The sequence below is a fragment of the Suncus etruscus genome, chromosome 11, assembly GCF_024139225.1.
Source record: "Suncus etruscus isolate mSunEtr1 chromosome 11, mSunEtr1.pri.cur, whole genome shotgun sequence".
Lineage (NCBI taxonomy): Eukaryota > Metazoa > Chordata > Mammalia > Eulipotyphla > Soricidae > Suncus > Suncus etruscus.
The window spans coordinates 55,972,639-55,989,104 of NC_064858.1; the positions used below are offsets into that span (position 1 = coordinate 55,972,639).

General features: G+C 37.0%; 1 protein-coding gene across 1 annotated transcript in view; it reads left to right on the forward strand.

Annotated features, from left to right (window-relative positions):
* The window catches only part of SCYL2 (SCY1 like pseudokinase 2), a 56,998-nt gene extending 40,736 nt beyond the window's left edge, over positions 1-16,262 (forward strand). Inside the window, exons 11-17 of the mRNA XM_049782806.1 lie at positions 978-1,110; positions 3,259-3,377; positions 7,203-7,303; positions 9,353-9,419; positions 9,648-9,743; positions 13,805-13,924; positions 14,640-16,262. Coding sequence (XP_049638763.1) covers positions 978-1,110; positions 3,259-3,377; positions 7,203-7,303; positions 9,353-9,419; positions 9,648-9,743; positions 13,805-13,924; positions 14,640-15,287 — 1,284 coding nt within the window. The 3' untranslated portion in view covers positions 15,288-16,262. The remainder of the gene's footprint in view (positions 1-977; positions 1,111-3,258; positions 3,378-7,202; positions 7,304-9,352; positions 9,420-9,647; positions 9,744-13,804; positions 13,925-14,639) is intronic.
* Positions 16,263-16,466: the final 204 nt, after the last annotated feature.

A 16,466-nucleotide genomic window follows, 5' to 3' on the forward strand; every position in this document is an offset into this window, starting at 1 on the left:
CAGGAACCTTACTCCCTGGCTAGAGATGTAGCTCAGTATCAGCACTTATCTTGCATATATGAAGTACTGACTTCAATACCTGGGAACATCAAAGGGGAAAAAAAAGAACTTTAATTCTGGCACTATCTCTGCCCCTGAGTATAGTACTATAGTACATACTATAATATAGTCAGGGTTATGAAAACCTTTGGTGAAAATTTCTTTTTTTTTTTTTCTTGGTGAAAATTTCTTTTTTTTTTTTTTTTTTTTTTTTTTTTTTGTTTTTGGGCCACACCCGGCGGTGCTCAGGGGTTACTCCTGGCTAACTGCTCAGAAATAGCTCCTGGCAGGCACGGGGGACCATATGGGACACCGGGATTCGAACCAACCACCTTTGGTCCTGGATCGGCTGCTTGCAAGGCAAACACCGCTGTGCTATCTCTCCGGGCCCTTGGTGAAAATTTCTTAAATGTCAGATTCTTGTGACTTGATTACAGGCATATTTAGAAATACACAAAACTTAATATATATAACAAAGATAGATACCCCTTACATGTTAAAATATTTTAAAAATGAATCAAATGAAAATATGGGAGGCCCAGTAGAAGTTGATCACTTGATGGGAACAGATTCTTTTTTTTTTTTGGCTCACACCCGGCAGCACTCAGGAGTTACTCCTGACTATGCTCAGAAATCGTCCTGGCAGGCTCAGGAGACCATATGAGATGCTGGGATTCAAACCACTGTCCTTCTACGTCTAAGGCAAACGCCCTACCGCTGTGCTATTTTTCCACCACCTCCCATTTTTCCCCCATTCTTTTTAAATAAAAAGACATAAGTTCTTTCTGAAACAAGTCAGGAGAATCTGTATATTTGTAAATTTCCTATATTGATAAAGAATGAGATGATATCTATATGAAGATTAAATTTACACTTAAGTATTTTATTTTAGATTACAAAGACTTAAAGTGACTAATGCAATTTACCTCTTTCAATAGGTTCGTGTAAATTCATTAGTGTGCTTAGGAAAGATTTTGGAATACTTGGATAAATGGTTTGTACTTGATGATATCCTGCCCTTCTTACAACAAATTCCATCCAAGGAACCCGCTGTCCTCATGGGAATTTTAGGTAGCTGAAAACGTAATCTTACTTGTTACTGTTTTATTTACAGATGTAAATTAGTTTTTATTTTGTATAACCATTGTGCTATTAATGTGTGTAGCATTTAGTAATTCAAAAGTGATGAGATAAATGCCATGATATAGTGTTGTGTTAATTTTAGCATAAGCAGTACAACCTTGGCATTTGCAAAGGAAGAAGACATTTGGGAATTACAGCTTTACAAGCATCATAACATATTGTTTTGTCTGTAAAATAGTACCAAATAAGAGAGGCAAACAAATCTACTTAAAATGCTAATGCCATTGCTTCCTAGTGATAAAATAGTGTTTATTTTATGCCCAGTTATTAATAGGCATTAGTCTAATTTTCTGTTACCTTTAGTTCTCTACAAAATTTAGTGAGATTTTTTATATCTGTTTTACAATAAGGAAACTGAATATTAGAGAAGTGAAATAAGTTATACAAGATCACACAATTTTATTTTAATTTATGTTTTTTTATTTTAATTTATATGTTTAAATCATAGCCACATTGCTAAAGTGATGTGCTGGTGAAATAAATTAGCCTTATATATGGTCTCTCTGCATAATTGCAAATTCCTCTTTTTAGAAACTCTGAAATTGATTGTATATAGTTATGGTTCTAAGGATCCAATCTAAAAATGATTTGCTCTAGTAATAGAAGCAAACACATAGTTTAGAATCACAAAGAATCACAAAGTTTTAGAATCACATAGACATTAACAAGTTCACATTTTACTAAATTTGAAACTTCATTAACTTTGAAGAAAACCTTTATTACTTTGTTGTGCATTGTTATCAACTCTATAGTGCCTGCTTTATAAGTAGTTGCCAATAAATATTTGTGGGACTGGTCAGCAAGTAGTTTATTATGGAACTCTATTGAACATTTGGAATATGGCTTAAAGCGTTTAGGCTCATAAAAGTTCTACTGATAAGGTGTTTGATATCACAGGAAGAGATTAAGCCCTGTTGCTGACTGTCAGTTCCTGAAGTAACTTTGGAAAGTTTCTTTATCTTGTTAGATGGCAGTAAAAATAATAATGTTATTGTAATCTTTTTATTTTGTTTTATTTTGTGGCCACATCCAATCAGTACTCAGGACTAATTCCTGGCTCTGCTCTCAAGGATCACTTCTCAAGGTTTGGGGACCACAAGGATGCCAGGGATTAAATCTGGGTTGGTCACTTGCAAGGCAAACGCCTTACCTTTTGTACTGTTCATCTAGTTCCCATTATAAAATTCTTGTGAGAATTCAGTAATGCTATTAAAGCAAAGTGCCTATCTAGTGTAATTATCTAGTGTAAATTATCTAGTGTAAAGTGCCTATCTAGTGTAAATTATCGTAGTGGGAATTATAGGAGACTGTCATAAAACATTAGCTTATGGAAAAACAGAACACAAATTCATTCTGAGAATGAATAGCAGATGTGCTCATTTTATCAGTCAGTGCTTTATGGAACAGATGAAATAACAGAGTCTGACTTTTGAGTAAATAGGTGAGACAGTAAGGAAGTATTTTGGAGCTATTGTTCAAATATTTTGACTCTGATTGGTTAAGGAAGTGAATAAAATGTAAGACTTAAAAAATTTTTTTCTGGAGGGGGAGGGACACACACCTGGCAGCACTCAGGGGTTACTCCTGGCTCTGTCCTTAGGCAGGCTCAGGTGACTATATGGGATGCCAGGGATTGAATCTAGGTTGGCTGCATACAAGGCAAAAGCCCTATTCGCTCTGCTATCACTCTGGCCTCGGACTTAAATTTTCACTAGATCTATGTCTATAGTTATCTGAAATTGGAGTAAGATCTGAAATATATATTTAGATATTTTAGGGTAAGGGACAGTTTCTAACTTGACTCTTGCATAATTGTATCTATTTTTGATAATTTTTTAATATTATGCCATTAAAACATACTGAAAAGAATCCAGAATAAATATTGTCACAATGTTTAATATAGACACATGATGAAACTGAAATCATTCTGATCCTTATGTAACATTATTCTTGGTGTAATAATAGGGAAAACTTAACTGTACTGCTTTTGAAGATATTTCATGAAGATACATGATTGTTTTCCCAAATTCTAATTTGTAGTACTAAATTACAAAATTTTTTTATCTTTTCTACTAGGTATATACAAGTGTACTTTTACACATAAGAAGTTGGGAATCACCAAAGAACAGCTGGCTGGAAAAGTACTGCCTCATTTGATTCCCCTGAGTATTGAAAACAATCTTAATCTTAATCAGGTAGAACTGTTTTTGTTATTTACTGTATATATTTAATTTGCAAGGTTGTTTTTTTCCTTTTTTTGTCATTTAACATAGAAATTTATTATAAGATAAGATTGCTGAAACAAAGAAAATTATGCCAAAGAACTAAGTAACAAAAGTTGGTTATCTCAGAGGTAAAGGATAAATTTTGGGGGCTATTTGCCCCTCCTGGTGATTTGGCTGTTTCAGTACAGAGGCCTGAAGGGTGGGGCTGCTGGAGTGCCAGCAATTACCAGTGCACTTCACAGGGGCTAGGAGGCTTCCTGGGCCACATCTGACACTTCTTAAAGATTTCTGGAACCTCACCAACCATGTTTGTGGAACCATGTGCCTGGAAGTAAATCGGGACTTGCTGCTTGCAAGGCCTGTGCCTTGACCCCTGTGCTTTCTCTTTATCCCAAGGATAGTTACTGAAAGATTAACTGGTAGGTGGTGAATGCACAGAATGCTTAAAGATGTGTATATATTTGAAGTCACTTCAGATTCAGCACTAGAGAGCTAACTTATCTTTTGAAGATGTATATTTGTAACATATTGCTATAAGAAATTGCTATAAGTTAATTATTTAAAACAATATTTATTTGAAACAAACCAGAAACTACTTAGGCCTGGGGATGTAACCCAGCAGAAAAGCACTTGGCCTTTTATGTATGAGGCCTGGGGTCCATTATCCAGCACTGCAAAACAAACAAAAATCCTTCATAGTAGCCAAGTCAGGATGTGGCTTAGCTGGAGTGTCACCTTAGTTTCTTGAGGCTAAGGCTTAGCTGGGATCTGCTACTGAAGCTCGCTTTCTTGGCTGATAGGATTCAGGTCCTTTTGGCCTTTGAGTGAGTTCTTAGCTCTGTTACCTGGATACCACTGTTGGGTCTGCCTCACGTAAGTGATAAATATTTCACCAAAGTTGGAAAGAAAGTCTGCTAAGGAGATAGAAATAGTATTTTCTCGATAAAGGAATAAGAATCAGGAATAAGACATTCTACGTTGCCTTTGCCTAGTCTATCCGTTTACATGTAATCGTAGGGATGCCTACACTCACAAAATGCAGAATGAGGAACTAAATGTTGACCATTTTAGAACCTGTGAGACACAAAGAATAAATAGAACTGGGAGATAGTCCAAAGTGTACATATGTAGTGTTAAATAATAACGATGGTGCTGGATGGCGGTGGATGGCGATGGATTTCTTTTTGCCATCCCAGGCCACGTGGCTCAGCAACCCCATGAACCGGCGAGTTTCAGGCCCAGGTGAAACGCGAAATCACTCACTCACAGGCAGGCTTCAGGAAGAATCATCTTTATTTAGGCCCTCGCCACCACATGTGTGTGGCCTATCTCATAACCTTTCAAGCATACAGCCATTCTAGGCTTGCCCTGCGTCTTATCCTTTTTCAGCCATCTCCCTCAGAGAGCCCAGCAGGGCCAAAAGGCAAAAGCCCCTAATCCCCTGGCTACCGGGTTTATCTGCCTATTCCAAGACCCCTCCCAGGAATGGGCCGGGCTTAGCAGGTAAGGTCACACCTATTATCCGGTTCCCAAGACCCCTCCCAGAAATGGGTGGGTCTCAGGTGCTACACGTAAATCCAGGGTGGAGTAACATACATATGTGTGCTTTGCAAGCTGGAGGTCTGAATTCAAAGCTCCAGCACTGCATGGCCCCCACAAATGTCCCTGGCACTACTAGTTATGGTTAAATAAATAATTAAATAAAAAGAAGAAATAGAGCATTTTGACTTAGAAATATCTACAGAATGATAGGGAATAATGGAAGAAGATAGGTTGACACTGCTATACATATACTTCAAATATCAAATATCTGTATGCTCTAGATATTTACATACTGAAAATATGCTAAATGTTTGGCAAAGGAGTAACATAAAAATTATAGCTTCATTTCTGCAGTTACCATAGCAGTGTGCTACATATCTTACTCTTCTAGAAGGGTTTTTATTATGGTTATTTTTTTTAACATGTTAAACATTTATTTCTTATCTTGCCTTCTTGTTGATAGCAAACATCTTGTTGATGTTTTTGAACTGGGGAACCACTTCTGGTGGTGCTTAAAAACGACTCCTGACAGTGCTTTGGGGACTGTCTGTGATGCTGGAGATTCAACCTAGGGTCAGCTGAATGTAATGTATATGTTTAGCTGCATCAGGCCCCATATATTTTTTGTGACATATAAGGGACATATATATGTAGGTCACACGTATACACAGTTGTGCTCTCGGAGTCACACATCATTTTATGAATTGTAGACTCAATTTTCACCCCATGTTGCAGGCTTCAGTTGTGCTTTTCATGCACATTCTGTTTGTAATACTTGCCAGACTAAAAGATTTTTTTTTGTGTGTGTTTTTTTATTTTTTTTTTGTTTTGTTTTTGGTAGTGGTAGTGGTGGTGGTGGTGTGGTGGTAGTTGGAGGACCATGCCTGGCAGTGCTCAGAGATTCTAATTCTGCTATTGCTCAGGTGACTAAGAGGCCCCTTACCTGCTATATTATCTACTCCACCAACCCCTTATAACAAATGTTTGGACTACACATAGCATATTGTTAGATATACTTCATGTACTTTAATTAGTTGAAAGTTGAGCTGCATATATTTAGTATTTCTATTATCTTTTCATAGGATAAAAGTCATTTTAACCAAATGTTTTAATAACAGTGTAGTAAACAGCAATTTTGGGGGGGGGTCGTTAGGGGGGTTCTCAGGGATTCCTAGTAATTCTCAGCCAACTGGACTAGGAGCTAAATCAGGGGTCTCAAACTCGCGACCCGGGCCGTTTGCCGCCCTCTGTGGGCGGCCTTCAAATATTGCAGTATTCACGATTATTCGCTTAGCGAATAATCGCAATAAAAATCGCATTAGTATGAAAAAAGTCTCATTAAACATTCGCATATCCCGAGCAGTTCCGATCAGGGTATGCAAATGTTTAATGTGATTTTTTGCGATTATTTTTCTTACTAATGCGATTTTTTATTGTGAATATTCGGTAAGCAAAATTCCTTATGTGGCCCTGCCTCACCCCGACTTTGCTTCCTGTGGCCCCCAGTAAATTGAGTTTGAGACCCCTGATCTAAATGCTATTGCCTTGATGTGGTTCTTGGGTCCTGTGATGCTGAAGATTACCTGGGCTACCCTGGAAGTGTTAACAGACCTAATACTTGTGGTTTCCAGAGCTTCTCTCTGTGATACTTGGAGGACAGTGTTGTGCCAGGGATATAACTAGGGCCAGCTTATAGGTGAGGCATGCTCCCTACTACCTGTCCACTCTGGCCCCAAAACAGGAATTTTCAATGCATTCCTAAGTGGATTATTTCTAGGTATATTTATTTATGTATTCATGCATAAAATAAGATAGTTGATTGATTTTATCTAGAGAATATGTAATAATGCTTAAAATGAAAATTTATAAGACTGAGCAAATGAATATTATTAGACTTCTGAGGATAAACAGCTCATTGAGACATTTTAAAGAATTTAAAATTTTGGGGCCAGAGTGGTGGCTCAAGTAATAAGGCTTCTGCCTTGCAACCGTTAACCTAGGATGGATGGCGGTTCGATCCTCTGGCGTCCCATACAGTCCCTCAAGCCAGGAGTGGTTTCTGAGCACATAGCTAGGAGTAACCCTGGAGTGTCACCGGGTGTGGCCCAAAACCAAAACCAAACAAAACAAAAATTAAAAATTTCATCCTCTGTGTCATCAGTATACAAAAGTATTCTAAGAGCATGTAGTTTATGTAGATTTGATTATATTTGTTGCTAATATGATGACAATATCAATTTCTTATTATATCAGTTCAATTCTTTCATTTCCGTCATAAAAGAGATGCTTAATAGATTGGAGTCTGAACATAAGACCAAACTGGAGCAGCTTCATATAATGCAAGAGCAGCAGAAGTAAGTAGGTCACATATGAATTATATATTATTTAAGAGTGATATTAAAGTTATTTCAACTGATTTTTTTTTATAATATGGCTTAGAAAAGTTAGTAGATTTATAGTTGATCATAGGTAAAACACTTAAGGATGTTCTAAAACTTGAATCATTTGCATTGAGTTAAAATTGAGTATTATTGGAAAGCTAGTATCATTTCTGAGTACAAAAGTATAATATTTTAATTTAGCATTTTCTCTATAGAAAGAAAATTCTAGGGTCTACAGATATGCCTCAGTGGTAAGGCACTTGCTTCATATATGTGAAGCCCTGGTTTTGGTTCAATCCTTGGTATATATCTGAGAAATTCTCCTATCATTAGTTATTGCAAACGCAGCATGGTGTACTGGGATACTTTGGGTACTGATGACTAGTATAATTATTTAAAAATATCATAAAATATTTGATGTTTGGGGGTCAAGGTGATAGAACAGTGGGTAGGGCATTTACCTTGTACATGGTCAACTTGGGTTCAATCCCCAGTACCCCATATCGTGCCCTGAGAACCATCAGTAGTCATCCTCGAGTGCAGAGTCAGGAGTAAGACCTGAGTACCACTGGATGTGGTCTAAAAAGCAAAAAATAAAAACAAATGATTTTGATTTTTTTATCTTTTCTCTTAACTCTACATAAATTATGTACTGCACACATTCATTATTTTCAGGGATGATTTTCTGAATTGTTTTAAAATACTAATGCTCAATTGAAGAAAAGAAAATTGTCATTGGAAAATGCCAGTTCATTAAAATCAGATCTTTACTCTGTATCTTTTTCTCAGAGAAAAATACGATTTACAATGCTTATTTATAAATCTTGAGCCTGAAAATCATTTGAATTGTTACCAGCTATGAGCAAATTCCCTGAATAGAATCTAGATTTTGCTCAATGTAAGATGAAGGTTTAATGAACTACACAGGGTTTTGAATTGTGCCCCCAAGTATTCTGTGATGTATATTTTTTGTGATGTTTGATGACTGTATTGGCATAGGAACCATGAAAAATTATTTGTAAAAATTTTTAGCAGAGCACAAATTTTAATATTTGTTATGTGTATATATATATATATATATATATACACACACATGTTTAAGATGTAAATAAGGAGCCGGAGAGATAGCACAGTGGTGGTAGGCGTTTGCCTTGTATGTGGCCAGCCCCGCATGGACAGTGGTTCAAATCCCGGCATCCCATATGATCCCCAGGCCTGCCAGGAGCGATTTCTGAGCACAGAACCAGGAGTAACCCCTGAAGCCTCTGGGTTTTGCCCAAAAACCAAAAAAAAAAAAAAAAAAGATATAAACGAGACTTTTTTTTTTCTTCTTAGTAGCTAAATTCATTTTTAAGGCGTAGGTCTGGCACATAGCACTGTTTTAAGTAGTTCTGTGTTGACTCAGTCCAAAAAAAAAGGTACTACCATCTATTCTAAACTTGGTTACACTTAGTTCCTGGTTTGCTTCTCTATGAGTAATATGCTTTCAGTGGTAACCATCAGGGTTATTTGATTTTTATGACACCCAGAGTAAAAAGTAAGGTTATGATATTTGGGGGGGGGGGCAGAGTGGTGGTGCAAGCGGTAGGGTGTTTTTGCCTTGCACGCGCTAACCTTGGACAGACCGAGGCTTGATCCCCCAACATCCCATATGGTCCCCCAAGCCAAGAGTGCATAGCCAGGAGTAACCCCTGAGCGTCACTGGGTGTGGCCCAAAAAGGAAAAAAAAAAGATTATGACATTTTTATAAGGATAAATCAGCTTAAATTACATGTAGGTGAACCATTTTCCAATATGAATTTGTTAAAAATACTCATTTTTCTTTGGGGGGATGTGTGGGTGGAGAGAGGTACATTCAGAAGTGCTCAGGGTTTGCTCCTTGCTAGTGGACTCAAGGGGAATCAAAGGAGGTACTAGATATCAAACCTGGGTCAGGCATGGGCAAGGCAAGCATTTGTCTTCTGCTCTCCAAATACTCATTTCTCTTCATTGCTTTATCATAAATATAATTCTCTCCTGCAGGTCTCTAGATATAGGGAATCAAATGAATACTTCTGAGGAGTTAAAAGTTACAAATGCTGGGTCTCAGGTAAGAAATTTGCTTAGATTATTTTCATTTTCCATGAAAATTTTGTTTTATTTGAAGGATTCGATTATTTTATTTTTGTTTAGTTTTGTGGTTTCCTTAGGCTTCTCATATTTAAGCCAAACCTTCTACAACAGAGCTACATACCTGATCTAATAGTATTGATTGTCAAGCAGTTTAATTATATTTCTATTAATGTCTATTTAAGCAATTGGCTTTTTAATATTTCAGCAGATTGACAAAGTCTTCAATAACATTGGAACGGACTTTCTGACTGGTGGCGAGTCAGAAAATAAAGAGGATGGCTCACACAGTAAACATAAAAGAGTAAGTCTACTTACTGTTCATTTGGTGTTATTTATATTACAGAATTATTTGTATACAAAATTATTGTATAGCAACAGATTGTTGCTTGGAAATATTTTTTTGGTTTTTTTTTTTTGTTTGTTTGTTTTTTGGGCCACACCGGTTTGATGCTCAGGGGTTACTCCTGGCTAAGCACTCAGAAATTGCCCCTGGCTTGGGGGGACCATATGGGATGCCGGGGGATCAAACCGTGGTCCTTTCTTGGCTAGCACTTGCAAGGCAGACACCTTACCTCTAGCACCATCTTGCCGGCTCCGTTGGAAATATTTTTTAGCATCTTTTTCTTATTTATTTTTAGCATCTTAGCAAGAAATTTTCTTTGATTATATATATATATATATATGAAATTTGCAAGTTATCAGTGAACAATGGTGCAAATAAACATGTAAAATTGTTACTTTATTCCCAACTTCACAATATTAATATTGTTAAGTTGTCTGACTTTTTCTCCTTTCTGCTATAACGTCCTTGAAACATTTCAATGTATCTCTTTACTTCATTTTCCATGTAGAAAATGTATCTCTTTATTTTTCTGTTTACCTGGGGTTCATGTTTATTGTTCTCCATTTTCTCTACTAACAGTTTCTTAATTTTTGTTTTGTTTTGCTTTGCTTTTTGAACCTTATGTGGCAGTGCTTAGGTTACTCCTGCCTCTGCATTAAGTAGTCACTCCTGGTAGACTCGGGAGACCGTAATGGAATGCCAGGGACCAAATCCAGGCTGGCAACCCACTGTTCTATCATTTTTTTTTTTCTGGGTTCACACCCGGCAGCACTCAGTGTTTACTTCTGGCTCTACGCTCAGAAATCGCTCCTGGCAGGCACAGGGGACCATATGGGCTGCCGGGATCCGAACCATGGTCCTTTTGCATGCAAGGCAAACGCCTTACCTCCATGCTATCTCTCCGGCCCCCCACTGTACTATGTTAGTCTAGCCTCTCTTAATTGCTCCTGTACCAGTTTTTATTCTATGCATTTTTAGCACAACAATCTTGCTTTATATTTTGTTCTATATTAAAAAATGGATTTTTTAAATATAATTTTTATTTTAATTATAGTGGCTTACATATCGTTCACAGTAATATTCCAGGTACATATTTACATTGAATCAGGGGAATTCCGACCACGAATTGTCCTCCCACAACCGCTCCCATCCTGCCTTCCATATCCTCCAATCTCCACCCCAGGGGGGCTGCTAGAATGCGTGGTCCCTTCTGTGTCTAGTTTAATACTTAGTGGTCTTATAACTGTTTGGTCTTGGTGCCTCCATTATTGCCCCTTCTAATTGGGAGGCAGGACTAGAAAGTTCAAGTTATGTGGTTTTGTTTGAGGAAGAGAAAGCTAATATAATGGGGTAAAAATCGACTATGCTGACTATGAGCAGAGTTCTAGAGGCTCTCATCTTTGGTTTGAGGGATGAAGGGGAAAAGAAGAAGGAGAAACACCACAACAGTTCAAAAAGAGGAATCAAATAAGATATCCAGTGAGCACTGCAGCAATAAAAATATGCACCACATAGTTGCCATGGTCTTGAGATAGGAAATATGACAAGACGCAAAGAGGAAGAAGAGAAAAGAAGAAAGAAAAAGTAAATATATAATTAAAAAAATGGACAACTACTTCAATATCTACCCCAAAGCAAAGAAATCAACAAAAAGCCAAGAATGTGATCTACAGATGACCGGCTGATAGACCCATGACCGGGCAGTATGTATTCTGGGACCAACAAGAAAGCCCTAGTCTAGGGTTTGGTCTATGTCCTGCATAACAATCATGACCTCTAATTCCAGAGTCCTGACTGAGGCAATTGCAACTGAACGGGTCTTCTGGAAACATAACGAAAGACGATATCCCAGGCTCCATCCAAGTTTCAGTGCAAGGGCCAAGACCACTAACCACAGAAGACAGATTAAAATGACATTGAGGAAACAGAACTTCTAAAATCACAAAGAAAGTCTTCATCATAAGTTCCACTCCTTGACCTGTGCACAGACTGAGACCTCTAGATTTAGAGGTCTGTTTTTATCATTCAGATTGGAGCAGAAGTCTTCCATACGACACAAAAACACCAAGGGGAGAGTAAATGAATGTGAAAGGAGTCTATAGATAATCCCATGACAATATATTCCAAGGGTAGAGAAACTCTGTATCTCTTAGGCCAAGGGGATTTCCGTTTCGGATGACTGTGCCTATGCGGGGGGGGGGGGGGGGGGGGGGACGACGACGGACGGGAGGACGGACGGACGGGACGAGACAAAAAACACTAAATAATCCTTTTTTTTAAATTTTTTTTAATTTTTTATTATTTTTTATCTAGAAAAAATGGATTTTTTAAATGGTTTGTTAGATTCTTAACTCGGCAGGGTTTTTTTGGTGTTTGTTTTATTTTCTTTTGTTTTGGAGACATACCCAGTTATGCTCAGGGGTCACTCCTGGCAATTTATAAGGGAATATATCTGGGTTGGCCTAATATAAGTCTGTGCAAGATTTACCCACTGTACTATTACTTATAGCCCTTACCATGGCAGTTTTGAATATGGACAGGAAGTCAGTATTTTTCTTTCTCTGTTAGATAGATTTGGCAAGAATAGCTGGTGATGATGAATCCTCTGTACTTCCTTATTTATGGTAGATCATCAGTATTATTTTCCCTCTTCCCTTTCCTATTGCAGTAACTGAGGTTGTTCACTTGATTACAGTGCATTGGAAATTGCACACTGTAATGTGTACGTACACTTAGTACTTAGTGTACATTGTTGTGTGGCAATAAGGATCCCAAAGGACAGTGCTGTAGGGATTGCATTTAGTGTGTATGTAGTGTGGGAAACAGACTTGATTTGTTCTGACTATAAGGCATGTGTTATTGCCAAACTATTTTACCAACAGAACAGCACTTTACAGGGTGATTTTTTAAAAAAATTATAAGTAGATGTTAAAATCTAATTATACATTTGCTTCCTGTTAAATCTTGTTCTCTCTAACCTTGAATAATAAAGTAAAAACGATATTTTTCAAGTAAAATAAATACTAATTGTCTTCTAATTTTCCTCTTCATTTAACAAATACGAATGTCAGAATGTTTGTAAAGTCAGAGTTACTAGTTAGTTACTTTACAGAATTGTAAATAAACATACTTTGAGTTGATATAAAGACAAATGTCAAATTTGATGTGGGCATTGTTAGTGAAAGAAACTGTTTCCTTCTTCCTTAACTTGTTATTGAGGGCATAATATTACTTTAGAATTATTTTATCTAATAAGAGATTAGTTGCACAACAATTCTTAATTTTATATATTATATAATCATTTATTCTTACCTTTTAGGGAGAAAAGTTAATTATAATGATTGCTTTTTAAAATGATTTTAATATTAGAGAACTTTTATTACAGATTTTGAGAATTTCTGTCTAGAGTTAAATTTTGTAATAATCATTAGAAATATAGTGTACCAGGGGCCTGAGAGATAGGCATTTGCCTTGCAATCAGAAGGTCGGTGCTTCGAATCCCGGCATCCCATATAGTCCCTTGAGCCTGCCAGGAGCGATTTCTGGGCATAGAGCCAGGAGTAACCCCTGAGCACTGCCGGGTGTGACCCCAAAACCAAAAAAAAAAAAAAAAAAGAAAGAAAGAAATGTAATGTACCAATAGCATCAGTATAGAGGTAGTTTGAAAACTACATGGCAGGGGCCGGGTAGGTGGCGCTGGAGGTAAGGTGTCTGCCTTGCAAGCGCTAGCCAAGGAAGGACCTCGGTTCGATCCCCCGGCGTCCCATATGGTCCACCCAAGCCAGGGGCGATTTCTGAGCACATAGCCAGGAGTAACCCCTGAGCGTCAAACGGGTGTGGCCCAAAAACCAAAAAAAAAAAAAAAAAAAAAAAAAAAAAGAAAACTACATGGCAAATATACCAGGACTTAATGTATTTCAAAAGTCAATGCAAAAAAAGCTCCCCAAATCCTCCAAATTTCTGATTTACAAATGAACTTTTGAAATTGCTTTCAAGTTGATTTTTGTTTTTATTTTAAGGCATCACTGACACTTGAAGAAAAACAAAAATTAGCAAAAGAACAGGAGCAGGCACAGAAGTTGAAAAGTCAGCAGCCTCTTAAACCCCAGGTGCACACACCTGTCGCTTCAGTCAAACAGGTCAGTTCCTGTCTATGGCATTTCATAACAACTACTCTTAAAAAATGAGGCTGTACGGATAAACTACAAAGCCAGGAGTAGCACCTAAACATCACTGGATGTGGACCAAATGTTCTCTTGCTTCTACCTCAGATAAATTATATTTCTGTTATTCTTGATCTCTAAAATCCTTCATCAGTGAAAATTCTTTTCAAGTCAGGTATTTGAGGGCCTGGAGATGTGTCTCAAATGGAAGACCGTGGGTTTGAGCCCTATTATTGCATGTTCCTTCTCCTGCCTAATATTGCTGGGGGTATAGTCCTGATGCCCCCAACCTCATTGCAAAAAAGGATTTTGAGGGTGGGTAAATGTATACAAATAAAGATTTCCCACAAAATGTTAGTAAAATTCAAAATGTAAAAATATTGAGTATCCTTTTCTGTCATACTCATTTGCTAATGAAAAGAATAGTTTGTTTTGTGAGGAGAAACATTTCATTTAACTGGAGTGCAGAATTGGTGTTTCCTATTAGATTACAGAAGGTCATGTGAAAACCTTACAAAAAATAGGTTGTCGATTCAATTTGACTTGGGTTTGCTACTACTATAAACTGATGAGTTTTACCTTTAACTTTAAATTTTATAATTTATCAGGTGCTTACTCATTATAATGTAATTTAAATTAATTAAATGTAATGAAATTCTTAGTAATGAACTGATTCCCTCGTGTTTTTCAGACTAAAGACTTGACAGATACATTGATGGATAACAATATGTCGTCTCTTTCAAGCCTTTCTGTTAATACCCCTAACATTTCTGCTTCAAGTACCTTCACTTCTGTTCCTCCCATGGGCCTTGGCATGATGTTTTCTACACCAGTTGATAATACAAAGAGAAATTTAACAAATGCCTTAAATGCTAACATGGGCTTTCAGACTCCAGGATTCAGCATGCCAGTTAACACAAACCAGAACTTTTTCAGTGGTCCAAGCACATCTGGAGTGAGCAAAATGCCATTGGGAACACCTTCCTCTTTGCCGAATTTCAATGCTCTGAGTGTTCCTCCTGCTGGTACAAAGCAACCTCAACAACGACCTACAGATATGTCTGCCCTTAATAATCTTTTTGGCCCTCAGAAACCCAAAGTTAGCATGAACCAGTTATCACAGCAGAAACCAAATCAGTGGCTTAATCAGTTTGTACCTCCTCAAGGGTCTCCAGGAATGGGCAGCTCAGTGATGGGAGCACAGATGAACATGATAGGACAATCTGCCTTTGGTGTGCAGGCTAATCCTTTCTTTAACCCACAGAACTTTGCACAGCCACCCACTACTATGACTAATAACAGTTCAGCTAGCAATGATTTAAAAGATCTTTTTGGGTGAGATGTCTTAGTCTGCTTTTGAAGAACTACTTCCAGTTTAATCATGGGTGAGCTGATTTACATCTTTATATTGCTGGCTTGCAGGAACTCCAACTATGGGAAAGTTGATGGTTCTTTGACAGAAAACAGTTGTTTCCATGCCAACATCATAATCTTGTGAACTCCTAACAGTTGAGATTTTTATTTAAAAAAAAACGAAGATTTTTCCTTTAATCAACTTGTCTTCAGGTTTTTAAATGACTCAGATCTTACCAATTTCAAAAAAGACAAAGATACTTGAGTATCCTTAATAGCATAATTTTTTAATTCAAATGTTTATTTGAGCTTGTAAATCTTGCTGTTATTTACAGTTTTGAGTTGATGACAATAGCAAGTTTCATCTCTTAAATACTACATGGTACAGTCTGTCCTCATGAGTCACTAGTCTTCATTTAATGTGAAAAATCTTAATGCTGTATTGATTTATTTGCATTTAGTATGAAAGCGATAAGCATAATGAAAGGGAGCAGGTCATTTGCTTTTTCCAATCTTATTTACTCAGATAACTAATGTTTAGTACCCCCCAAATGGAACAAATACTATACATTTTAAGTTAATTTAAATTGTATTGGTTCAAAATAAAAGCATAACTAACCATCTTAAATGCAAACTAATCATTGTAAATTATATTTTAGCATGGTCTGCTCAAGTAATAATGTTTTTTCTGCATTAACTTAAATTCAGAGTCACTTTTTTCCTGCTGTATCACAGGCAGAAGAGGCATATACTGATCTGTACAGATATTTGGCAGAATCCTCTGGTATGATTCCCTGACTACTGCCTTCATGTTTTGTTTTGAATTTGAACTTCTGAGGTTGCAACATACATGAATTGCATTTTCAAAATATTTGTAAAAACTTAAACTATATTTAATGAGTAAATTTTTGAAATTTCTGCTGTATTGTTTTAAATGTAATAAACTTTACTTCTTTAAAAATGAGTATTTGTATCTTCTGGCTCCCAAGTCACTAATTTTTATCTTGTGATCAAGTCTAATCTCATCAATTACTGCAACTGAAATGAAATTCTTTCTTAGTAAGGGGAACAAGGAAGTAGAGAAGAAGGAGATCTCCCAAATGGGTTCATAGAATTTGGTTTATCCCAGTGATTTCTGTGGGGACCATTTGGTGTCAATGATTGA